This window comes from Eupeodes corollae, chromosome 1 (genome assembly GCF_945859685.1).
Source record: "Eupeodes corollae chromosome 1, idEupCoro1.1, whole genome shotgun sequence".
NCBI lineage: Eukaryota > Metazoa > Arthropoda > Insecta > Diptera > Syrphidae > Eupeodes > Eupeodes corollae.
In genome coordinates this window covers 299,781,429-299,809,179 of record NC_079147.1, presented here as the reverse complement: position 1 = coordinate 299,809,179, position 27,751 = coordinate 299,781,429, and the positions used below count along the sequence as shown (strand labels likewise).

The 27,751-nt window shown below is 32.9% G+C and overlaps 1 protein-coding gene across 1 annotated transcript; it reads right to left on the bottom strand.

The window, feature by feature from the left end:
* Window positions 1–4,570: 4,570 nt before the first annotated feature.
* LOC129951816 (uncharacterized) lies at window positions 4,571–5,621 on the bottom strand. Its single transcript, XM_056064168.1, has 5 exons — window positions 5,234–5,621; window positions 4,955–5,170; window positions 4,835–4,900; window positions 4,648–4,783; window positions 4,571–4,582 (listed from the first exon to the last, which is right to left on the bottom strand). Exons 1-5 carry the CDS (start codon window positions 5,296–5,298, stop codon window positions 4,571–4,573), a joined length of 495 nt encoding a protein of 164 aa, XP_055920143.1. The 5' UTR covers window positions 5,299–5,621.
* Window positions 5,622–27,751: the final 22,130 nt, after the last annotated feature.

The following is a 27,751-nucleotide window of genomic DNA, read 5'->3' as shown; positions in this document are numbered from 1 at the left end:
TGTCGATAATGCTTCAAAATTCATTTATGTACGTGCATATAAAAAAATATAGTGAAAAAAATAATGATACTTATCGTTTTCTTTCTAATTGTATTTTTGATTCCAATTTTTCATTTTTTGTTTCTTCTTGAATACTGCTGCATACTAATGCCGTTTGTTACGGTGTATAGACAACCGTTTATTTTGATTGCACTGTCACAAATCACACCACGTTTTAACAGCTATATGATAAATATGTACGCACAATCATGCATTTAGCATATCATATAGTATTTTTTAATTTTTTTTTTTTTTTAATTTTTTAATTAATATATGAGTAGAATATTTTTTTTTCACTTTGTATTACACTGCTATCTATTATTTGTCATGCACTATATTTTTACGAAAAGAAAAAAAAAATCACTGAGGGGGGATAAAAACACTTCTGACACCATGTGGGGGGCTAAGTAGAGGAATAAAGGTTTTCTTAAATCAAAAGAAACACTTGTTTTAATAGTTCAATAATAGTATATAGTTTTAATTCACTTTAGTTTTTAAATAATAATAGTTTTAAGTTTAGTAATAGCGATATTTAGTTTAAATAAAAATAAATTTAGTTTAATAAAAGTAGATAAGGATAACAATTTAAATTCGTGGCGTTTTCGTTTCGTCTTTCTTTTTGTTCCTGTTGGTTATTGCTGTTGGTCGTTCAAGTTCGAATTATTTGGTTAGTGTTGCTGTTGTTGCTGTCATTCTTTGAAAGGACGGACTTAAGGGTCCATTGCTAGGCACCTTTTGCCTACATACGCTCCGATATGGTTTGAAGTAAAAACAAATCCAACATGTAAAGATGGATCTAAAAATTTGTGGACGTTGATTAAAAGTACTCGTTATCTGCCATCAGAGTTTAAACTATTAATTGATCCCGTAATTCAACGAAACGCCTACTTCGCTCATCCAGAGAATTTGCTGCTATCTATGCTGTCCGATCAAAATCAAACAATCAGGGAACTAGCTGCCAGGAGGATACTAAAAGCACGAAATTCACCTTATACAGAAAAGCAACCTCGTGTCTTTGAAGAGCCTCCTCTCAATTTCGATGCTGCAAGCTATTGTGAGCTCATAGATTGGCAGCAAGAATTTTACGAAATACCAATTCTTCAACACAACACTAATGAAGAAATTAACGAGGCTTTTAGTTCTCAGTGCAACGAAAATCTCATTTTCTTAAAGCTACCATGTCACACACAGGCTGTTGAATGTTCTGTGAAAATAGTTACAGAAGCATCTATGATCTTATGTGACAAAAATTCAAGGGAAAGCTCGATACCAGCGAAACTTTCATCCAGGAAACTAATGCCTCGATTTGAGAGTAAACGAGATTTCTTGCCGAGAATATAAAATAAATTATTTCTTACCTATTTAAATTAAATTTTGTGATATGAATTTCTAAATTGTATTTTATGATTAATGAATTAATAATTAATTTTTAATTTTTCAATAATATTTAATTTTGTTCAATAAAATCTTTAAATTAATAAAAAAAAACGCTGTTTTTTTTCAAAATCTCAGAAACCTCAAAGCCCATGCGCGGGATAAAGATATGATTTAATTTCATTTTTTTTGCAATTATTATTTGTCTGGACTATACACAACATAATATTACTATTACAATATGATCAAATAACTTTTATTTTGTCCCATACAAAATCGACCCACCTTAATGCCCATATTGCCTGGATGACCATTGAAAGTAAGACCAACAATTTCAACATTTGTTTGACTCACAAAATCTACAACCTTTCTAGTAAAACTGGCCTTTTCAGACGCGGTTAAGCCATTGCATAAAAAGTATGCAACAGGAAGTTTCCATGCCCCGTTCATTCCAACAAGTAGGTAAACAAGTGCCTCTTTTGCATGAGGAAGTTCTTCAGTTGACGAGAAATCTGTTCCATAATCTATGGTGCCAACATATTTTTTTAGAGTCATCCTATTGGATATGATTTTTTTATGGCCATTTTGTCCATCATCGGACATGCGACCAACTTTCTGTTCTTTTTTTCTTGAGCAATAGACTTAAGAATGAGGACATCTATAGATTTTTGGGTATACCCAGGTCCAGCTTCTGTCTGGCTATACCACGATCTCAAGGTACTCTCTGCTGGTAAATTGTCTTTAGAGAGTGACCTTACGTACTTATACGCCCGGGGGCTATACAAATGTAAAGTCAATGCGAAGGACCTCAGTTCTACCGGGTATTTTCCAGCTATCTTCTTACCTTGCAATATCTCCATTAAATTGCTTTCGTATGTCTAAAAATCAAAAACAAAATTTGTTTGTTATTTTAAATATATGTATATTCATTTGAAACGTTTTTATATTTTTTATATTTATTGAAATATTATTGAACTTAAAACATAGACCTGCGAAGAAAACTCCTTCTTCGTTTTTATTTTGCAATAAGAAACTTAAAAATTTAAGTTTTATTTAATTTTTTATTCATTTTAACTTATTACTACTTAATACTAGAAAAAAGGATTAAAACTAGTGTATGATCTATAACTTACATATATTAAATTTACTGGCCCCATCGAGGCGCTCTAAGAAATTCATGAATTACTTAAAAAACTATTGAATTTTGGCCTATAAACTATGTATGTATTTCTATCATTTTAATTGCTTATTTGTTTTTATTGGTGTTTTGGATTAATAGTTTTTTTGTTTGTTTGTTTGTGGACTGTATTGTAATGTTTAATTTTTTTAAAAATATCTTTGCCAAAAAAGAAGTTTAGTTAATTTAGGTATAAATGTTATTTAATATTCAATATTATATGCAATTCAATGTAATGTATTGTACAATTTATATTTTGTTACCAATGTCCAAGTTAGGTGTGTACTCTGTGGTGTCCAAAATGCAAGAGAAAGAATTTTCTGTTTAAAAGTTAGACTTAGCATGTAAGAATATGAATAACAAAAGGAATGCAAAAATAATGATAGAAAAGTTACGTTATTTTACAATGTTTGTTGAGAGCGAGAGTAAATTTAGAATTTTAATTGCTGAATGTAAAGATAGGGTGAAATGGGATATTGTTGGGCATTGGTTTAGACTTATGTTTTTCATTACAAAACAATTGGAAAATTAAAAAACTAACGAAATTATCATTTTTTTTTCTTACGTGCTACTTAAAATTAACTAAAACAACCTAGTGTACCTTTGTGTATTTAGTGTTAATTCTTATAAAAGAGCTCACTTTAAAGTAAAGTGTAGTTTTAACAGTATTTATAACCTTTTTTGAAGAAGAGACTACAATTAAATTTCAAAGTTAACTTCAAACAAAACCAAACCGATCTAATTTACTTAACAAGACTGGTTCATTCGTTCTCTATGGTTCAATAAACGAAAAATATTAAATTTTTCGATCCTGATTTGTGCAGTACGATTGGGTGGAATGTGTTCTGAATGTAATATATGTTAATGAATGTATATATATATGTAAATACATAGAAAATATTTAATTAAAAAAATATTGAAATCAAAAAATATATATATTTATGATCAAATACCTGAAGGATCTGCGAACAGTTCTCGGAAATGAGATTTCTTTTTTGAAAGTCATCAAGCAAGGATTCCAAAGATTGAATTTTAATCTCTTTCCTCTTTAGCTTGCGCCTTGTGCTTAAGCATGTTGTTTTTTTTCACGTATAATTGTTTGTAACGCAAACACTTACGTGTCAAAGTTCTGGGTGTAGCTGTCTCTTCCTCAAACCTCCGTTTACGGCTACAAACAGGTGTTATGCTACAGCAAAAAAAAAATAGAATATAATATTATTTTTTTTAACTACAATTAAATTATTACCTTTCAGCCAATATAGCTTCATTTAAAATTACATCGTTTTGTTCGGTCGAATAAGCGATCATATCGCTATACCTATAAAAAGATAAAAAGCGTTTATTTAGATTTTGAAAAACAAAGAAAAATTGATAAAAATTAATTTCATTAAAGTTTTTTTAAATAATTGATTAAAATTAAAATAGCTTCCGTAATAAGTTGGTAAACCTATATGTGAAATTACAACCCTTTAAATAGTTAAAATTAGGTGAATAGTTTTAAAATGACAAAGCGGTATGTGTAGTGATTTCAAATATTTTTTTTGGGAAACATTTTTCCCTATACATTCCGCTCTACCATTACTCATACTATGTTACTTCTAGGCTCGCAAACGCCACCAACGTGAACAGACGTGTGTTAATACTGCGAATAGTGATATCTCTTTCCTATTTTTTAATCAATTTTACAATTTCTTTCACCTAAAGCGGGAATAAATCGAAACCATCAAGAACGTTATACACGGATGGATCCTATGTACACTCTTGTACAACCATTTACTATATTCGGAGTGTTATATACAACAGCGTCAACATTGTTCCAGCCTGGATTCCAAATTATGTCGGTATAAAAGGTAACGAGGTGGTACCTTAGAAAGCGATTCATTTTCCATTGGTTAATGTTAAAGAACGCATATCGAAGCGCAACAAATGCGAAGAAATTTTAAAACTTATTTATCTCTATATTTTTGTATTAACGGCATCCTATGGTCTTACCTTCTTTTTAAATAATTTATAAATTTATTTTGAAAATTATTTTTTATAAATAAATAAATACAAACAGAAATCAAATGAAGAGTTTCCTGATATAAAAAGTACCTTTCATCGAAGTTATTTCCAGCTTGTTCGTTTTCGATGGGTGCTTCTGCAAAGTCATCAGTTGGATGATCTTGAACTTCATCGATTGGTGGTTCAATCCTGAAAGTAGAAAATTATGTAGAATTTGTAATGAAAACTGAATTATATTACATTTGTTCCATCCTGCAACAAGCTTCGTCAAAGTTATCTACCTGATCGTCTTGAACTTCTTCTTTTCTGTAATTAGACAATTTTAGGTTGAATTTGTTTTGAATAAATGATTAATCTTACATTTGTTCCATCATGTTATGCATGTTAGGGAAAAGAGTTGGAACAGCATCCTCTGTGAGACGTTTGTTAGTCCCAAGCGTCTTAATAAATTTTGTATCGAAGTGAAGATCGCAGATGAAAAATTTCTGGAGTGGTCGACTTGAATCTATCACCTGGCCATTGAGAGATTCAATAGCTAGTCTCCATTCGTCTCTGACTACGCCTTTACGAACCAGGCTAAATAATGGTAAAAAACATAATTTTAGCTAGGAATCATACGTTCCTTAAAATAATACTTACAAAAACAAAGACACATATCTGTTCAATTGATGCGAAATGCATCCTAGAATTGAACACTTTTTCATTTTTATTTCTTATTTAAATCTCTTTTATTTTGATCAACTTCACAAATCACAACACAAAATACATAAACATGTGAGAAAAAAAGAAAGAATCTCCAATGTCAAGTGTCATAAATGTTACACAATTTTTCCGCATAGTCCTCTTTGCGCTAGTGTTTTGTCCGTTAAAAGTGGAACCATCGTGAAGTTGGCTACTAGCAGTCCATGTTTAGTATGTCAATAGCTGACATATAGTGATTGTTATTAATATTCGACTTTGTTTGAAACTATTTTATTACCCGTGTTTTGTTGGAAAATCTATCCATAGTATAGTAGGATTTTACACGAATAACAAAAACAATACCCATAGTATGAATAACACCGATAAAAGTTCAAGTAGAATCCTTCTATGGATAGGTTTTTGACATTTACATGAGTCTCGAATGGATCTTATGTGATTTCGTTTTCAAATGTTGGTACGATTGATATTGTATTTGTATCTCGTTGAGTACTTGTGCATTTGGAATCAGGTATGTGTTTTCCATTTGGGAAAAAATCAATCTGTTACTGTTGATATTATTTAATTTTGTTAATGAAAATGGCCTAACTGAGCTTATTTTGCAAGAGAAAACAATAGAAAAGATAATTTAGTTAATCTTTTTGGTGTTTCCACAGCACAAGAATATTTAAAAATGATTAAGTATGGCAGCACTTTTTAAAATGCAAATGGTGCTTCGATGTTTTTGATGTGTGAAGTACAAGTGAGATAGTTTGATTCGTGTTAAACAACACAATGAAAAACTGAATAGTTCAGCACCATATAAGAATGCGCAGTTTTTTTTTTTAATTTGATAAAAACAAAACTACACTGCATCAAAAAATTGCACGTACATCAATCAAATTCAAATAAAATTATTACATTTAATGTACTTATAACCTAATCCACGTACCGATTGACTTTATTTTGAACAAAAAATGATAGGTACATAGATGTAAGTACAGTATTAATAGGTAACACAAATTTCGACCTTTCTTCTTATAACTTTTTTTTATAAACATATGTTTCTATAAGTATAAAAAAATTGCACGTACACCAAACAAATGTACGTACACTGTTGTTTTTTTTCTACAAAAATAAAATAACGGTTCTTTTCCAAGCCAAAAACTCGTACGATCATGAGATTAAATCTCCTACTCAGTCTGTTATGTTTAATTGATCTGGCTAAAAGTGTTTTTTTTTGCGTTTTAAATTTTTTTTTTAGTTATGGAATTATCACATAAAAAAGTTCCTATTGAAATAAAAAAAACAAATTGTGGATCTTAAAAAGGATGGAAAAAGTTATTCTGAAATATCATCCATTGTTAAGAGATCAAAATCAACTATTCAATGCGTGATACAAAATTATGAAAAAAACAAAAGCTTCGAAATGGCCCCAGGAAGAGGTCGAAAAAAAATTTTAAATGACAAAATGGAACGCAAAATCGTACGAATGGTGAAGGTTGACCCAAAAATAAGTGCTCCTAAGATAGCTGCAGAAATCACAGTAAGTCATGGAATATCACTAAACCCACAAACAGTCCGAAACGTATTCCATTCAAAGGGTTATCAAGGACGTGCAATAAGAAAAAAGCCTTATATTTCGAAGACAAACGTGCAAAAGCGTTTGGACTATGCAAATGCGTATGTTTTGAAGCCGGATGATTTCTGGAAAAACGTGATATTCCTTGACGAGAGTAAGTTCAACATTTTTGGGTCGGATGGAAGAAGGTTTGTGTGGCGGCAACCAAACACGGCCTTGGAGACAAAAAATATGCAGCCAACAGTGAAGCATGGAGGCGGAAATGTCATGGTCTGGGGAGCGATGGGGGCTAGCGGGGTGGGAAATTTAGTATTTGTTGAGTCAACGATAGATAAAATGGTTTATCTGCAAATACTAAAAGATAACTTAAAAGCCAGCGCTAATAAAATGGGCTTAAGCGAGGAATTTGCATTAGTACAAGACAACGACCCTAAGCATTCCTCAAGGCTTGTGAAAGAATGGCTGTTGTATAATGTGAAATCGCAGTTGCCTCATCCTCCTCAATCCCCAGATCTAAATCCCATCGAACATCTTTGGGATTATTTGGAAAAGAAAATCCGAGAATCGGAAATAAGAAACAAAAATCAACTGAAAGCCGTTTTAATTGAAGAATGGAACAAAATTCCACCGGAAGTGACTTCAAAACTAGTCCTGTCCATGCAAAACCGTTTAAAGAATGTTATTAAGGCAAAAGGTTACCATACTAGGTACTAAACGAAGCAATTAACTAATAAACTTTAAAGTGTATGTGCAATTTTTTGATGTTAATTTTAGTTTCTTCCCTTTTTGTTATTGTTTTTTTATTCCTATGAAGTCTATGTAACTGAATTTTATTTTGTTTTTACTTCTATCATAATAAAGAAAATAATTAATGAAAAAATAAATACATAATAAATATTTTTGATAAAATATGTGCATTTTTTCACTAAACAGACAGATGTACGTGCAATTTTTTGATGCAGTGTATGTATTTTGTACACAAACATGCAAATAAACAGAACATAATGCATTATCTGTAAAACCAACTCCTCCGCCAGGTTTTTCTTCTCAAATTTTGAATCGCCTCCGTTCTCCGACGGGAATGGAGTCAAATCCAGCTCATTTCAACTCGATTCAGGTATATACAGAATTGAGGAGATCTTCAAGCTCGCTTCAACACCACATGTTAATGTAGTAGTCTACGAACAAACCCTCTCCTTGAAGCAATTGTTAAATAAACTTTTTTTTATAGAATCTCAATTTCCAGATGTTTTCTTACCATTTCTTCTTGAAAATTGTCCATTTTATTAGGTTTAGTTAGTTTTATTTGCTAAGTTAATTTTAACATTTGATTTTCACAAAACTATTTGAGTTTTTTTTTTATTATTATTCTGGCATCTTCTTTCAGTTGTACCAATTTGTAATAAAAGTAAGTTTCGTTCAATTTTTCCAGTTTCGTTAACTTAAGCAAGAGCGAATGAGCGATCCCCATCCCAGTCGCTCGCTGCATAAGTAAAATCTGACGTGAGCAAAATTGCATTATGGCTATCCGCACTTCCGCAGTAATTTCACAAACTTAAGTGAATTTTCGATCTTAAGAATTAAATCTCTTCAATCTTCTAAAAAATTCTTCGTTTAATATCCCGTGCTCATATTTTCAATGTACAGGAGCCAATTTTCCTCCACTAAATTGAATTTATAAAATAAAATTCTTGTAGCCAAACTTTTAAAATTATTATGTAAATAAATTTGTTCTTACATTTTCAAAAGGGGAAAAAAACACAGCTGAATCACAAGCGAAACACTTTTTTAATGAAATTTTAAAAGTCTTATAAATAGTTTTATTTACATCCAAGCTTACTTCGATTTAAAATATGAAGAGTGCACTTAGGACAGTGTTGCCGTGACCGTGATAAATTTGGAAATACCTTCAAAATTGCGCTAGTTGGAAAAAAACATCATTTGAACCGAAAATTGAATTAAAAATACGAGGAAGAACACTTCGACCAAAACACTCTATATGAAGATAAAAATCTTTCGTACGTATCACCCTCCATAACCCATCTGTTTACATTGTTGTATTTGTAATGTGGAAGAATTCAACGAGATATATTGACGTGTTTTCACGCATACATAGAAACACTTGCTAAGTTTTTTGGGGAAATTTAATAAATTAGAGGAGAAATTACACGCATATATAGATTTTTTTTGGTCTGAAATGTTTGCTTGACTCAGACAAATTACCGGAAGTAACGGCACGGAAAAGAGGAACAAATTGTGTGCAGAAATTTGCAAAAAAAAGTAGCAGTAGAAGCGATAAAATTTGTTCTGCAAACCAGAACTATTTGGCTTCCTTGGACCAATGTACGGATGTTGATGATTTCTCGGAATAGCGATATCCTGAAGCTACTGGAAATTGGAACAAAAGAAACTAACAGAGTAAATATAGTAAACAAAAAAAACGAAGATCAGAACGGTACATTTTCTCTTCATCAGGGAGTTTCAACGAAGTACATATCGGAAAAGAAGTCATGGAAATTCGTGGATCCAGAGGACTTTTAATAGAAAAACAAAAAAAGATGGCGTCGAGATTAGAGTTGGGAGCCCGTTCTTTTACTTTAAAAAAGCCTAAGAAGTTCAGTATAATTCTGAAAGGGATTTCAAGTAATTTAAGGTTGAAGAGAGAGAATGGAATATTTTATAAACAAAGCTTCATATTTTAGCCTAGAAACCCTTAATACACGAAAACAAACATTTCAATATGGTGCAATAGAGATTGACAATATGTCAGGTGAAATAAAAATTGCTCAGATAAATACTTAACATCTAAAAATGACAGCCCGAGAAATGATGACCTTTATTTCATTTTTTCACCTAATGATTGAAGATTTAGTGCCACATGATGATGAAGTGTGGCAATTTCTCCTTAGTTTTATTGAACTAATTTATTTATTGCTTGCATTTGAAATTTGCGATGAAATTATCCCAATGTTAAGAAAAAACATTGAAAGTCACAACCGAGATTATGTTCGCCTTTTTAATGACACCCTAAAACCAAAGCATCATATTTTAACGCACTATCCTACTGTTATAAAACAATCAGGGCCTGTTCGTACCTTTTGGTGTTTTAAGTTCGAAGCTAAACACAAGGAATTTAAGCTTTATTCCCATGCTATCACGTCTCGTAAGAGACTTTTTTGGAATAGGGCTATATTCGATTCATATTATGTTCTTGGTCCAATCTTTACACACAGAGAAAAACCAATGTAAATTCAAAAAAAATAAACATGATTCAACATTTTTTACCAATGATTTTGCTTCATAGGTGTTTCATGTTGATTTAATATGTTATTTTCGTAAAAAAAATAAAATTAATTTAATCTTAAATCATGTTATTATAACATGTGAATTAAAGTTAAATTGATATTGATCTCATGTTAAAATAACTTTATAATTCATTTTGAATCATCTTTATGGTCATGTTGAATCAACTTGGAAGACCTTGTTAAAACAATTTATTTTTCCTTTTAAATTGATTCGAACATTCCTTTTGAATCGTTTTGATCATCATGTTAAATCAATTTTACTAATCCTGTTAAAATAAATTTGTTCACGAGTTAAAACGACATGACTTTTCCTTTTGAATCGTTTTGATCCACCTATTGAACCAAAATGATAAATCATATTAAAATAAATCGATCTCCATGGTAAAACAACGTGATTATTCCTTTTAAATCAATTAGTTGTCATGTTAATTCATTGCATCATGATTCAACGTAAATTGAAAGATATTGTTTAATTTTCAAAATGACAAACAGGTATAAATAAAAAAACAAACAAATATGTTAGTTTAATTATATATTTTATTATTTTTTTTTTGTATTAGTTTATGTATATTAATGTTAAACAGTAATTTCAAATCTTTGTTTCTTAAATATATTTACCCATAATTACTAAAAAAAAGACGTAAATGAGGCATGTGAACTCTTAGCGTTCTTAAAGAAAATGATTGAATACGTTTATCAAAATGTTGAAGCTCAACGTCATAACGCAAGAAATAAATTTTGTACAAACTTAAGCAAAATAATATATCTAATAAAGTTTATACAATTCATTGACTATATGTAGTTAAAAAACAGCTTTTTTTATATTCGCAAACAAAAGATTTGTATTACATCAAAAACAAAATTAGCAAAGATTTTATGAAAATTCTCCTCTGGTTCACTCTTAATTAAAAAAAAAAGTGTAAACTTACTAGCTTGGGAGTCTTTGGATTATATTAGTGTCAATTCGTCAAAAAATGGAAGTAAGTTGCAGATGATTTTGGTGCCAGTTGTAATGTAAATGTTTGGTGCCTTTATCCTTCACATCCTTTCAATTTAAAGAAATTTCAAGATAGAGACACTTTTAAAATGGGCACCCCTGTAGTGGTACGAATCTGAGTTAAAGGTTCGTTTTTCAACTGTAAAGATTCATTTATTTTCCTTTCAAACCGTAAACGCCTTGCTCTTTGATTAACGTATTCGTCCCAAAGCTTACCTCCAGGGTTGCCACAAGGAATGAAGTAAGATTCCTGAAAATCTGAAAAATAAAATCTAAAATACAGTTATTACTAGCTAGAAACAAATCACTTTAATGGCCGTTGGTTTCTAAAGTCTAAAACTAAAAAACTAGTTTTAACTTCTAAAAACAAAATTTAAACATTATTCCTAACTGTAAAATATTATTTTTTGTCTACCTTATATAGGTTTAAGTTCCGACTTGCCCAAACACATGTAATAGTTGATGTTGTCGCAAAACTGGTCTGGCTTCCCAACCAAAAACCGAAAGGGTATCATCATCAATTTCAAACTATGTCATAAGTAGACAGGAAAACAATTAAATATAAAAATAAATAAGTACATGAACAAATATCTCACTCTTTCTCCAACTGAATAATGTTTCTTGGAAACCCGCGCGGACATCAGTCGGTTGAATAGCTTTTTGAATATGTTCTTGTTACAAGTCAATTAAATTTGTTCAATAAATCGTCCAACTTATCTTTTTGTTCATTTTGTTTTCTTAAATAATTGGTAGGCTTATTATTATATTGACTTCACTGTTCGTTACAAAATTTATTGTTTCATCCACTTCGACCTTATGTGAATGAACAGAAGAATATTCGTTTTCTTTTGAACTTATTTAAACTCACTTTTCACTAAGAAACTTTTCACTTCATAAAATCCTTCGGACACGAGACGCGACTATAATATAAATGAACTGATAGACTTTGTCTAAATGTTTTCCAGTTACCTAGTTCGGAAAAATAACTGCACTTCATATTAATTTTGTAGAATTCAAAACATAATAATATTATTTCAACAAGATCTCATATTAAAATAAGAACTATCAATTTAATTTCATGGAGCTTCGATTTGTTCTAACACGACCCAATCTTGTTTGAATATGATTAAATTTTGAAACAAAATTGAATTCGTGTGATTGCGTTATTACAATACATTCTTTGTAACGGAAAAGTTTTTGTAATTCCTAAATTAAATAAAAGGGTATTTATGTGGGGAGTACAGAATACAACTCGATTTCATATATTTATATTTTCAACTTTCTTTCATAATAAATATTTCATTTAAAAAGTAAAATTAATTGTACTTTAATTCTGAAAAAAATTCAATTTGAACAATATATATGATTTTGTGGAAGCGTTTCGATTTCTTCAACACGACCCAATCTAATTAAATCAACATATTAAGGATTTTTATTTCAAATAGCTTTCACTTACTTATTCAAGATGTTTCTAAGATCAAAAACTTTTATTTTAACAATAAACAATTTTATAATATAATTTCTGTATTGAGCATTTCATTTTAATATTGTTGAATGTCAATTCTATATAAAGCAATGTAATTTTAACATGAATCTTCTTGTGTTGTCTTCCATACCTTGCGTATTTTTAAATTAATGATATTATTGTACACAATGACATGATTTAATATTAAATCAAAATGAAACAACATTGAATCGTAATTAAATCATTTAACAAAGAACACATCGCGCATTATAAAAATCGACAATTCTTCCCTTTGATTTTACATTGCATTATTTTTCTGTGTGTAGTCAAAAGTAGTACTTTTAGCAACCAAGTTTAAGGAAGTAAAATACAAATCTTGTTTTCATGTACAAAAAATAAATCATTCAAAATATAATGGGGGTCATATCCACTGCAATACGATTAGTTTTGAATTGAAGGGAATTCCAACGAAAAAGAAAACAAATTTTTATTTTATTTTTTTATTTTTATTTTAATATGTAGCTAACAGTTCAAAAAAAATAATATAACATAATTCTATCTGTTTAAATTATAATTTAAATTCATGACAAAAATCTGAAAAATATCAAAAACCAAAAAAAGCAAAAAAAAAATGCTTAAAGTTAAAAATTAAAAAAAATTCATCAAAAGTAAAAGCAAAGTTTATGTAGTAAAGTAAAGAAGAAAGGCAAAGGCAAAGGCAAACTAGAATTAATAAGATGGTTATGACTTCATGAGGAAGAGTGCGAAGAAACAACTCTCAATAACAGTAATTTAACATTTCTTTCACTGAGTTCAAAATTTAGGATATCAAACGAGAGGAAGTAATTATTTTGGTTAACTTGCATCCGGATCATAGGTGATTTCAATGATTTATAATTTTGACCAAGTTGATGTTTATGAAACATTTAACATGATGTTTACATTTAACAGTGACAAGTCTTCAAAGTCGGAAGCGCTTTAAATTTTAATTGTTTTAATTGTTTAAATTATTTTTTGTTTTAATGTTTTTGTAATATTTAAATCAATACATCCCCTGAAGAAGACGGCAATCACCGTCGAAACGTTGGGAAAAATCAGATGAAAATTGTTTTCATTTAAATATCAACAAGATCAACAAAGCCGATGAGAATCACCACTTAATTGTTCTCAAATCAAACATAAACATAGGTGATTTCATGAATATATTAGTTCGTGAGCGAGGTGGTTGAAATATTTGCAATGCGTGGCGGTTAGGTCGAGATGGACATCGTATGTATACTTCAGACAATAATAAAGACGAATGTACTTTACCTATAATTATTTTCCTCAAGTAAGTTTCTGTTAACATTAACCTACGTTGAGATAATGAAAGCATTTTAAAAAGTATTAATCTATCATCGTATTCACTATGATTGGCGTATAGTTTAAACTGAAGGTATCTGGTAAATTTACGTTGAACTCTTTCTATTGTGTCACTGTGAGTTTTATAGATTGGTGACCATACAACAGCTCCATACTCAAGAATACTTCTACACAGCATATGAAATAACTGTAGGAAAGACTCAGAATTTTTAAAAAAACTTGCCAATTCGGAAAATGAAACCCATCACCTTCGAAGATTTTTTAATAATATCTTCATAATGAGGTGTGAATGAGAATTTGGAATCAAATTTAATTCCAAGGTCTCTATGCTCCGTTTCCCTCTTTAACGTATTTTTATTTATCTCATATTCAAAGTTAATGGGTTTAAGTTTCCTGAAGTACGACACTATTGAACATTTCTTTATATTCAGATCTAAATTATTAAGTTGACACCAATCAAATAATGTGTTGAGATCTTTTTGAAGATCAATGCAATCCCTAACATTATTTATAACTTTGAATATTTTCAAGTCATCTGCGTAAGCAAGAGACATGGAAGACATATTGTGAGTAACATCATTAACGTAAATATTAAAAAGTAATGGGCCCAAAATTGAGCCTTGTGGTACACCTGATGAAGGGTAGAAAAGTCTGGAATGTACATTATTTAGAAAGACATTATATTGTCTATCTGAGAGATAGGTCTCAAACCATTTAACGAGGTTTTCCTGAAATCCAAATTCTCGCAATTTCAGTACCAAAGTTGAATGGCTTATCCTGTCAAAGGCTTTTGAAAAATCCGTGTACACAACATCGACTTGTGTGGATTTATCTAATGCTTTTGCCACAAAATGTGAAAAAGAAACAAGATTAGACACCGTCGATCGACCTCGCACAAAACCGTGCTGGCCATCGCTTAAATATGGAAGGATGTCAGGTATTATTGAGGTGTACACACACTTTTCAAAAATTAAGGACATGGCGTTCAAAATTGATACTGGACAGTAATTCTTAACAACAGAAGGATTCCCATTTTTTAGAATCGGAGTAACAAATGAATGTTTAAGACATGATGGAAATGTTTTGTCACGCAAAGATTTGTTGAATAGCATACATAAAGGTACAACAATAGATTCTTGACAGGACCTGCATTTTTTGTTGTATCAAGACTATTCAAAACACAAGCCACGCTACCTGTTGTCATCATAGGAACAAGTATATCTGTTAAATGTAGATTTGAATTGTTATTCAAGCTTCTGATAGATAATGCATTTGTATGGCTGTAGTTAAGTTGAAAATGCGAAGAAAAAGCTTCTGTTATACTTTGATTTGTGGAATGAATTTCATCATCGAGAGTCATTGTGTTGGGAATCTTATTGGATTTCCGTAGCTCCTTAGAGTATGACCAAAAGAACTTGACATTTGTTTTAATATTATTTTCAACTTCCTTTAGATACTGAGCATAACATTCATTGATCTGCTTTTTGACTACCGTACGCAAATACTTAAAAGTAATTACATCATCTGGCCTGTTAAATTTTCTTACCTTACGCAGCATTTTGTTTTTTTCTTTTATTGAATTGATAAGGTTGATAGAATACTATTTGGGATAATTTGCATTGTGCACTTTTTTAAGTGGCACATATAAATTAATTCCATTAAGTATGACATCAAAAAAACTTTGGAATGCTAATTCTGTGCCTAAAGTATTGAGATAAGACCAGTTCACATCCATTAAGAATAAATTTAAACTTTGAAAATTAGCCCTATGAAAATTTCTTTGTTAAATAACAGATTCTGACAAAAATCTTTCCACATGAAATTTACATGTTATTAACAGTGGTGGGTGATATGTGTCAATTTTGGAAAGAACTTCATTTGTTGCAGAGACCGTAATGTTTGGAGAGCGCATTGTTGAAAAAACCAAATCAAGTAAATTGTCATCGCAATTTCTAATTGGGTTATATTGTGAGAAATTGCAAAAGGATGTAGACATCAATAGCGATTCGGCTTTGTATTAAGCTTTTAGAGATTGAATCGAAAGTCCATATGATAGTCGGGACATTAAAGTCACCTAAATAGATTACTTCTGCATTATTTGAAAGCGATTGAAAAACTGAACAAAAATTATTGCAAAATTGATCATATACATCAGCAGTAGTTTGAGGTCTAATATAGTTGCAACAAATAAAAATTTTTCTCATGTTAGTTGGATTTGTTAAACATATCCATAAATCCTCAAAACATGTCTCCAATTTTGAAAATCTAATCGCTGGTATATGATTTTTTACGGCAATCAAACAACCACCTCCCCCGCATGACTCAAATATTTCATTATTTCTATCTTTCCGGAATACATTATAGTTCAAAGGAAACGCTTCATTAGATTGAATACTATCATTAAAATTAGTTTCGGTAAAACATATGACATCAAAATCATTACATAATATTGCTTTCTTGATATCGTGTAATTTGGTTACAGCTCTATTAATGTTTTGGTAGTAAATATTTAAATTATTCATTATAAGTTTATCTATGTTATTGTGATTTGTAATTGCTTGTTTTTAAAGTTTTACTCTATCAAACGAAAATCAGTAAGTGATGAAAGTTTAAAAATTTTGCTCTCGTCATCCTTCCTCATGAAAATATTGCCATTTTTTTACATAAATACTTAAAATTGTGCTCAATCTTGTGTGCCTTTGCTTTCTTGTACAAAATAAGATCTGAAATAGGAATGTATTCATTGATATAAATAAGTTGATCATTAATTGAATTAGATATAGAAAATGAAAGAGAATTTTGATTTTGTGATACATTAATACGGTGTAGTTTAGCTGCAGTCAAGAATCGTTTGCAAACGTGAGTGTTCTTCATTTCAATCAGTAACGGTCCCGGTTTAGCTGTTTTGCTAGGAAGCCGTCTTATATCAACGACGTCATCATCTTTTAATGGAACATTGGACAGAACTGCTTGAACCTGCGTAAAGACAGCTCTTAAGTCGATGTTCGGTTCATGATTTGGAATATTATATATCATAATTTGCTTCTGAGCTTCTTTTTGCTCCAGCTGGTGTATGCGTTGATGTTGCGAGACGATTTGATGCTTAAGCTGTGTATTTTCAGACTCGAGGTCATCGATTCTCTTCTTGTTGTCTGAAATTGCGGTAGCCATGCTCTCGATCTCTGAGAGTTGTTTGCTTACCTTACAAACTGAGTTCGTGAACGCCAATTGAGTGGCCTTGATTTTTTCGAGCTCCATGTGTATTTTTTTAATTGATTGATGAAAATCAATATCTGATTCGGAGTCTGTTTCCCCCATATTTAAGCTGGTGTTATTGAGGTTATGAGTTGTTAATTGAATGCGACAAGATTCGCACTTCCATACTGATATTTCACCAGATGCTAGTTTATGGAATAGCTCCTTATCTATTTTACCACACTTGGCATGGAAATGTTTATCACAGCCATTGCACAAAATTCCTGGATTATTTCTTGACACATTTTGCTTACAAGATATGCATTTAGCCACCATGATCACAATCACGTGAATTTGCAAATGTTTTTAACTAATTCTTTTAACGAGTATATTCAAAAAATTATATTAATGTTTATAAACCAATGAGAGTATTACTTTTATCACAATTAGTAAATAAATGTTTTTTAATATTTTGCGTTTATTTTATTGTTTAAAATAATTTTTATCAAGAGCTTTGTTAAAATGCGTGTTCTCAGTTTGACAAAAAATAAATCATTTAAAATATAATGGGGGTCATATCCACTGCAATACGATTAGTTTTGAATTGAAGGGAATTCCAACGAAAAAGAAAATATCTCCCAGGGAGATCATGACCCCTACGACCACCCACCCCTCGATCCGCCATTGATAACAACGGTATAAAAGTAAACTGTTATCTGAGCAAGGTATAAAATAAATAAATTTTATTAGATACCGGATACAGTAATAGATATTGTGAGATCAAAATCTAACACCCTGTTCAAATAAAACTTCTTGCATGTATGCATAAGAAAAGAATGTATTCTATGTATATAATATTCTCTCTCTGTCTTCTGTCTATTCAAACAAAACTAACTGTTATTATTATTTGTTGCATCGCATCGCATGACAAGTATAGTCCCGTTTTTAAATCATTCTCGGTCGTTTTATGTATTTTAAGAAATTCAATTGTAATAAAGATCTCGAGCAGTGAACATCACCTATTGTGTTTTATTGAAAGTGTATTACAATATTTTGTTAAATTTGTTTATCTTTTTAATCTTCATTACCCAATCGCTTGTTTCTCATTTCTGGGTTTTATTGAAACACAGTATTTCAAAAAATGTATGTCAAAACTAATGTTGCTTTAAAAAATGTTTTAAATAAAATTGTTTATATTTCTCAGATTGTCGAGGTGCAGCTTTACTCTGGGCCCTACATGGGTATTTTGTGCCTTTCCAAAAAGTTGTGAGGAAAAACAACGAGGGAAAAAAACGTTCACGAGATTTACCATCAAGGACTCCCAGAATTCGTTTGTTTGGGTTCGTGCAACGATCCAAGCAATCGAATATCACATCGAATCGCTAAACCAGTCTTCGGAAAACGTCCAACCATTTATCGTGGTCCATGGTCAATACTTGATTTTAAAGAAATATATTTATATATCGATGTAATTAATTTTTTTTTTAATAATTTTATAAGAGCGGTAGATATTTGTTTTAAGATTTTGTATCTTTTTAATTTACAATACTCAATAGCTTCATCCTCATTTTGGGGTTTTATTGAGACGCAATATTTAAAAAAAAAAAACAAGAAGAAAATGAACGCAAAGACTCATTTATTGATAAATGAACTTAACTGCAAAAAATAACAATTGTAAAATTAAATTAACTAGATCTTTTTTATTAGTTCGGAATTCTTTATTTTCAGATTTTTATAATTTTCAGCATAGATTTCGATAGTGAGGTCCAGGATGAAGTGACTCATTGGTGCTGTAAACTGGTTTGTAACTAGGAGTTGGAAACTTTTTTTAAACAATATTAATACGAATGTTTTCTTCTATACGTTTTAGATCAATCTTTTGCTGGACTTAAACGACTGAAAAAGTTTCATCTTTTTTGCCATTTTTTTACTATGTTTTGTCAAAAAACACGCTTTTGACGATAAATGGTAAAAGTATGGCAAAAGTATTGAAATCAATAAATTTTTTTTATTGCGGTTATAAACTTATTTGTTAATATTATAAACAGTTTTAATAAATAAATTATTTGTATTAATGAACGCGTTTATTAAAATCAATACACTTTGTTCATAAAGGCAATAAACGAGTTTATTAATATTATAAACGTAAATAATAAACGGTTGTTTATATTTATGAACGCATTTATTAAAATTAATAAATACTGTTAATTGGGGTTATAAACAGGTTTATTATTATTATAAACGGAAATAAAAAACGGTTGTTTATATTTATGAACTTACTTACTTACTTAAGGTGGCGCTACAGTCCTGTGTGAACTAGGGCCTCACCCAACAAACTTCTCCATCTAGCTCGGTCCCTAGCTAGATGTCTCCAGTTTCACGCTCCAAGTTGTGTGAGGTCACTTTCCACTTGCGCCCGCCACCTGATTCGCGGTTTTCCTCTACTGCACTGTCCTGTGAATATGAATTCGAAGACTTTCCGGGCCGGAGCATTGGTTTCCATGCAATCTACGAAACCCAGCCATCTTAGTCGTTGGACTTTTACTCTTCTTGCTAAGTCTACGTCGCTGTACAGCCCGTACAGTTCGTCGTTCCATCTTCTCCTCCACTCCCCTTCGATGCATACGGGACCGTAGATCACACGAAGAACTTTTCTCTCGAAGCGACCCAAGGTGCTTTCATCCGCTTTTGTCATGGTCCATGCTTCTGCACCGTATAGCAGGACGGGGATGATAAGGGTCTTATATAGCAACACTTTGGTCCCTCGAGAGAGGACTTTACCACTCAATTGCTTTCTTAGTCCAAAGAAACAGCGGTTAGCAAGAGTTATTCTGCGTTTGATCTCAGCGCTGGTGTTGTTTTCTGCGTTTACAGCGGAGCCTAGGTAGACGAAGTCCTTGACTACCTCAAAGTTACGTCTGTCGATTGTGACGTTTTGACCAAAACGTCGGTGTCGTATGTCCTTTCTAGACGACAGCATGTACTTTGTTTTGCCCTCATTAACCGTTAAACCCATTTTTGCCGCCTCTGCCTAAATACTCACAAAAGCCCCATTGACATCACGCTGAGTTCTTCCGATTATGTCAATGTCATCAGCATATGCCAGTAATTGGACAGACTTTTGAAAGATAGTGCCTCTAGTGTTAACGTGTGAGCTCTGCACTATTCTTTCAAGCACGATGTTAAAAAAATCGCATGACAGTGCATAACCTTGTCTAAAACCTTTTTTGACATCAAAAGGTTCTGTTAAGTTGTTTCCAACCTTTATGGAGCAGCGTGAATTCTCCATGGTCATCCTGCACAAACGGTCGAGTTTGGTAGGGATGCCAAAACTCTATACAGCTCGTCCCTGTAGATTCTGTCATATGCGGCCTTGAAATCGATGAAAAGATGGTGGGTGTCGATTTGGTGCTCTTGAGTTTTTTCCAGGATCTGCCGTAATGTGAATATTTGATCAACTGTGGACTTTCCTGGTCTAAAACCACACTGATGAAAACCTATCAGGTTGTTGACGATGGGCTTTCGACGTTCACATATTACGGCAGAGAAGATTTTATAGGCGATGTAAAGTAGAATTATTCCTCTATAGTTGGTGCAGTTTAGAGGGTCTCCTTTTTTCAGGATCGGGCAAACAATACTGAGGTTCCATTCATCGGGCATGTTTTCTTCCGACCATATCTTACAGATAAGTTGGTGCATGCTCCTAACCAACTTATCTCCAGCTGCTTTAAAGAGCTCGGCATTCAAGCCATCTGCTCCAGCGGCTTTATTAGACTTCAACTTAGATATGGCAATCTTTACTCCGTCTAAGTCGGGAGGACGGGATTGTTGGCTTTCGTCGTCTATATTGAATGGATCATCCTGCCTGACAGCGGAATTCAGTTCTTCATCGCCGTTATACAGTCTGCAGAAGTGGTCCTTCCATATCCTCAGCATTGACTGCGGTTCCACTATGATGTTTCCACTTTCGTCTTTGCAGCCTTCGGTTCTAGGTTTATGTACCTGTGAATTTCGTTTCACCTGTTCATAAAACTTTCGAACCTCATTCCTGCTCTTATACCTCTCAACATCTTCGACCGCACGCTTCTCATGCCCTCTCTTTTTCCTTCTGAGAAGTCGGCTTTCCTCTCACCTCTTCTGCTCATAGAGCTCACGAGCAGCTCTCGTCCTTTTATGCAGCGCCGCTTTGCGTGCCTGTTGTTTGGCTGCATTTGCCTGCCGACATTCCTCATCAAACCAGGGGTTCTTTGTTGGCGGCATCTCTGATTGCATCTTGGGAATGTTGCCACTGGTTTTCGATACATTGTGTTGGTGGCAGAGAACTTCGAGAGAGGTTACTTGTAACTCGGTTGGAAAAGGATTTGGCGATCTCTGGCGATTGTAGCCGTTCGACGTTGTATCTTCTCCCAGCACCTCCCTGTTTTGCCTTGGGTCTGGAAATCCGAAGTGCTACCTTGGCTACAACGAGGTAGTGGTGCGAGTCGATGTTAGCTCCTCGGAAAGTTCGTACATCCATAATGCTGGAAGCGTGTCTGGCGTCGATATCAATATGATCAATCTGGTTGACGGTAGATTGATCTGGAGAAGTCCAAGTTCCTTTGTGGATGTTGAGGTGTGGAAAACCCGTACTGGCTACCATGACGTTTCGCCCCGCAGCAAAATCTATGAGCCTGAATCCATTGTCGGAAGTGTTGTCGTGCAGGCTGTTCTTCCCGATTATTCCACCAAAGATGTCTTCCCTTCCTAGCTTGGCATTAAAATCGCCCAGGACTATTTTAATATGGTAGCTAGGGCACTGCTCATATGTTTTGTCTATGAGCTCGAAGAACATATCTTTGGTGTTGTCGTCTTTCTATTCTGTGGGGGCGTGCGCGCATATCAGGCTAATGTTGCCGAATTTAGCCTTGATGCGTATGGTCATGAGGCGCTCATCTATGCACCTATAGCTCAAGACTTCTTGCCTAAGTCTGGCTCCAATGACGAATCCGCATCCAAATAAGCGCTGTTGGTTTTCGTGGTAGCAGTCACAATAGTAAATATCGCAGTTTTTCATCCTCTTTTTGCCCGGCCCATCCCATCGTATTTCCTAGATGGCGGTGATGTCTGCTTTATAAAGGTCAAAGGTTCGCGAAATTCCAAGTTTCTCTGCACTTTGTTTAAGATTTTCTCTCAGGATTTTTATATTATGTAATAATCCTAATTCATTATCCCATCAATAAACACCAAATTGCCTACTCCTTTAGCTGATATGCAACCCCACACCATGACATGACGACCCCCATGCTTTACAGTTGCTTTCAATTTTTTTATTTACAGCTCTTCGTTTTTCTTGCGTCATACCATGACTCTGCCATCTAATCCGAAAAGGTTAAATTTTGCTTTCATCTGTAAAAATAACATCTTCCCACCAAATTGCATCCATTTTTTGGTAAACTTTGGCAAATTTTTGACGAATGAGACGGTTGCGCAAGTTTATGAAGGGCTTTTTCCTGGCTACCCGGCTGTTGAATCTTTTGATTTAAATAGAGAATAGAATCGTTGATGCCGACACATGCTTATCGCATTAAATTAAAACTTCCTTAGCAATTTTCGGTGAACTTAAACGGGGTTTAACTTGCATTTTTTTACAATTAAGCGTTCTTCGTGTGATGTTAATTTTTTGGATGCCCTTTCTGCTTGAATGAAGTCGACACGTCCCTCATCCCGAAACCTTCTTACAATATCATATCACCAACAGTACTAGCCTGCATCTCTAACATTTCAGCAATTTGTTTGTAGGTTGAACGTTTCAAATAATGATTAATTAACAATTTTCTGGTTGAACGTTTTAAATAATGATTAATTAACAATTTTCTCTTTTCTAAAGAAGAATTTTGTCCTTTCGCAACAAAAAATTAAAATTATAAAACGAATATTAATGAAAGTGTTTTCTTAGTTTTCGTGTATTGCAATATTTGTGGTAAGGGGTGTACAGATTTGTTTAAAGATTTAAGACCGAAATATTGTGAAATACAAAATTGATGCGAAGCTAAAAATAATGGATGAAATCCACAGTTGTGAGACAAGTTATTACAAATAATAAGTGCGTTTTTTGGTGCCTTTGTGCTTTACAGTTCCTGACATATTCGCTGGATCATGCTCTGTATTTTTTTCTCCAAACCTTTTCACGTCCGTCAGAACTATGGATATTAAATTTTCTTTCATCGGAAAAAATTATAATGTTCCAAAAATCTGTTTTTTTAAATTCATGAGTTTTTGCAAATAGAAGACGTTTTTGACGAATTACTTTGCTTATGAGAGGTTTCTTTCTAATGTTTCAACCGTGATAACCAGATTGGTGGAGCACCCAACGAAACGTTTAAGGGTTGCATGACTTACCTGTTTCATAAGTTATTTCTGCTGTTATGTTTGGGCACTTATTTTCGAGTTTCTTTTCACTTTCCTTACAATTATTCGGCATTTCTGTTGAGTTAATTTCCGGGGTCATCCAGAGCGAGGTTCATTTTTCCAACTTCCAGTGGTGTTCAGTTTGGTTATTATTTTGTGGATGATAAATGGACTTTTTTTAACAATTTTACCAATCACGCGTTCCGATTTGTTTTCCAAAAAGTGTCCAATTATCTTTTGTCTTAAATAAAGGCTTTGTTCCTTACCTCTTGAAGGCATTTCTTTTAATTAATCTATTAATAATTCTAAACTGAAAAAATATTTAAAAAAAGAGATAAGCAGCTAAAAACACAAGAAAAAAAACTAAGTTAACTGCACCAATAAATAATTAACCTTCTAACACTGCTTCACCTGCTGGTGCTTACTTACTTTTGTGACGTAGAAAACGCGAATGAATAACAAAAAGTTATGTTCTGCAGATAAACCAAATGAAAACGGTAAATTTTTCCTCTCATGTGATGTGCATCATATTCACGTAATTTAGAATGCATTTTTTCTCATATTTTTACGGAATTATATTTTAGTTTAGCATTTTCTTTTATTCTTCTAGTTGATTTGTGCGCTCTATTTATAGCGTTCGATTGCTGGAGATGTGGTTCTCGTGCCCGGTGTCATCAGCCAATCTTTTAACGGATATCCCGTATACCCAATCAAAACGCAATGAGGAAAAGATTGGATTCCGTTTTCAAATGTTATAATAATATATATATAATAATAACGGGCTTCTTCGGAGTACTCGACTCGTGCATCATGAAGACTACAGGGCTAATTTAGCAACATACAATTAATTAATCGATAGACACGACATATGCTGATTCTAATTCATGGAGAATCAATTGAATTACCCTACTTAATGTAAAAAATATGTAGGTATTGCTGCGAGGCAAGAGGAGGTGTGGAGGTGGGTGAAGTGGAGAGGTAGGATAAGGATGAGGTAGGAAAAAGAGATAGGAAGATTTGGAATAGGTTAGGTGGGATTGTTCAGATCCGGGGGACGCGGCCTGCTTGCGGTGCACGGCGTCAGCTCGTCGGACGGGGGGATCTTGCCCCCGAAACTCAACCTCGCCTGCAGACAAAAACATATATCAGGCCAAGGAATGAGGAAAAGGAAGGAAACATAAACGGACAGACTATTGGCACATGAGGGCACTGCGGATGTTGTGCAGTGAGGCCATTACCCACTCTACCTTTAGGTATCCGCGGCCAGTGTTGGATACCCCCAAAATTGTTGGTCGATGATCGGGTTCAGGTCATCTTAACACCACTTCTACTCCGCTACCCTTGACACCCCTAAAAAAATAAGACTCAAGCTCTCATCGTTTCGCTTGGGCGAAACATAAAAAAACTTTTTTTTTCTATTGCCGGCGTTTCTGTCGGAAGTTCAATTTTATTTAATTGACAGCGTAATCATAATCAGATTTATAAATACAATAAATTAACAAAAAAAATTAACATCAAAACAAGAAAAAGAAAATGGTAACAAAAAAAAGCCAGGTTGGTAATCCTAAGTCTTTATTTGTTTCTACCTTTGCGTAGAAGTACCCTTTTTGGTATTTTATTATTAAGCGAATACGATTAACGGAGCCCTAATTCCCTACCCCTAAAGAGCTCTCAGGAGGTATTTTTTAGGACCCTATACAACAAAAACTTACGGGACCGAACACGAAATGTACACCAACCGTTTCTTTTCGCACCTCACAATAAAAAAAAACATACAAAAAAAAAGATTATGGAATTAAACAAAAAAAAATAACTTCCACGCCGATGAATTAATTAATAATCAACGAATTAATTTGATAAATTTCAAAAAAAAACTTAAATATAGGACAATCACAAACACAAAAAGATCCACCGGGTAGGTATGAAGATACATAGGTTGTGGGTCAAATTCTCCTTCTTGGTTATTCCTTTTTCTTTAACTTATAAATTGATTTCTTTTTTCTTTCTCCTTCAATTTTGTTTGCTTCTAAATTCCCCTTTTTTATTTCAAACTTTCTTTCAAATTTCCTTTAAGCCCAATTTTTGTCTTCTTTAGTTTCTTTCTTTTTTCAAGTTTCACTTTTTTATTTAATTTCAGATTTTATTCAATTTTTAATTTTATTTAATTTCAAATTTTTTTTTAATTTTATTAAATTTAAAATTTTTTTTGTTTTTGGGTGGCGGCCCCGCTTTCCATAATTTAATTCGGGCCGCCGGGAATCAAACTATTATAAAAAAAAATAATACTAAGTAAATTCCTATTCTTCGCTAAAATAACAGACTCACCACCTTTACTTGTTCTTCGCTGGGTTCTTTTATCCAAAATTGTTGACACCAATTGACATTCACCTTAGTTTACACTATCTTAGTACACTTTTTCTTTCCTATAAGGAATTAATTTTAATATTTGCATTTAAATCAAATTAATTAAAAAAAACTAACTATATCAGAATCTGGTGGTCAAACTGTTTCTTTTTTTAATATTTAAATATTATTTTACCACTATCACTCACTTTTTAATCCACTGTGTGGTAGATGGCCAAATGAGGGAGTGCTGAAATTATCATCCCACCCACACCGGCAAAAAAAAATATTCGGATGATGTATTCTATCTCTAACAGGAACACGATCATATCCGATCCACCTATCCATACATATACCCCCAACCAACATTATCACACTCAAATAGTGGGAAACCACGTAGGTATTAGAACACTTCCAACAGAATAGGGGTATCAGTGTCCCAAGAACTAAGGGTGTGTTCCACGGTCGAAATCGGAGAGACCTGTAACACAGAACCACATGAAACCAGAACATTTAAAAAAAATCCATACACAATAACAAAGTAACCACAAAACGTATGAATACGAATCACCTAACCACTGCAATGACATGCATTAACCGTCAGTACTGAAAACTAAACACGGACATAAAACAAAGTTTCATTTCCATGCAACTTAACAATTCAACCAACTTAAACGACAATACACCAAACAAAGATCTCTTCCGGAACGCACCCATTGCTTTTCCGTGGAATTTCTCTCCACTGAGTTATGGAGAGTTTCCATGGAGAGCAACAATGAGGCAAGTGACAGCTGCATCACAGCATAAACAACATCCAACGATTCAACAACTTTTGGGTAAAGCCTAGTACATACTTCCACGTGAAGTGAACGTTCGCCAGTGGAGTAAGTGAACTTTTGACATTGCTCACTGGTACACACTTGTGAGTACACGTTGTGAACATGCGGAAACCAAATGTCAAAGCTTCACCAACAGTTCCCGTACATTTTGCACGTGAATTGCCCGTGAACGAAAACTCTCCACTTTGTTCTCCACTCAGCTTCACGAGCAAGTTCACGGGTGAACCAAAAACTGAAATTTGTATGGGTTCACGAGATGGTTCACAAGTATGTACTAGGCTTAAGTATGAAATTTATTTCGTTATTATTTAACTATTCTTTTTATTTTATTACCTTAGGATTGAGGATGCGGTTAATGAAAGGCGTCCACAACAGTATGACCGCACTCGAAATGAAGTTTTAATTTCAAAAAGACTCGCGAAAAATCCAAACTGCATTGACCGGATCATAGACTGGATGTTGGATTGTTGGTCCCTATTGGATTATCTGATGACATGCCGATAGTCCTGTCATCGGAAATGTTCAATGGAGACCCCAAGTTAGCGTTTCATCGATACATCCATAAACAAATGGCATACCTTAAAAATTTTAAGGTAGATTATGTATATTTAACTAACAGCAATATTAAAGAACCGTTCACGAATATTTTCGTGTTCTTCTTTCAAAAAAAGTATAAACAAGGACTGAACAAACACGATGGACAGTTCAGTGTACATTAGATATACCGTGCATGTATGCGATCCCGTGATACTGTCCACCATTTCCAAGCCAATATAAAACTGTTAGAAATTGATGTGTCACTGTCAGTGAAAAGTTTGTTTCAGACTCATTTGCAATCTAAGGTCCAAATAGTCTTATTATTTCCTCTACCTTAACACGTTTTAACCGAAACTTTGTTGAAAAAAAGGAATTTGAAATTTCATAGTTAATTCGTGGTCAATATATTTTCGTCTATTTAACCCAAAATCTTCACTTATATCATTATCGGTGCTACTATGGCTTCG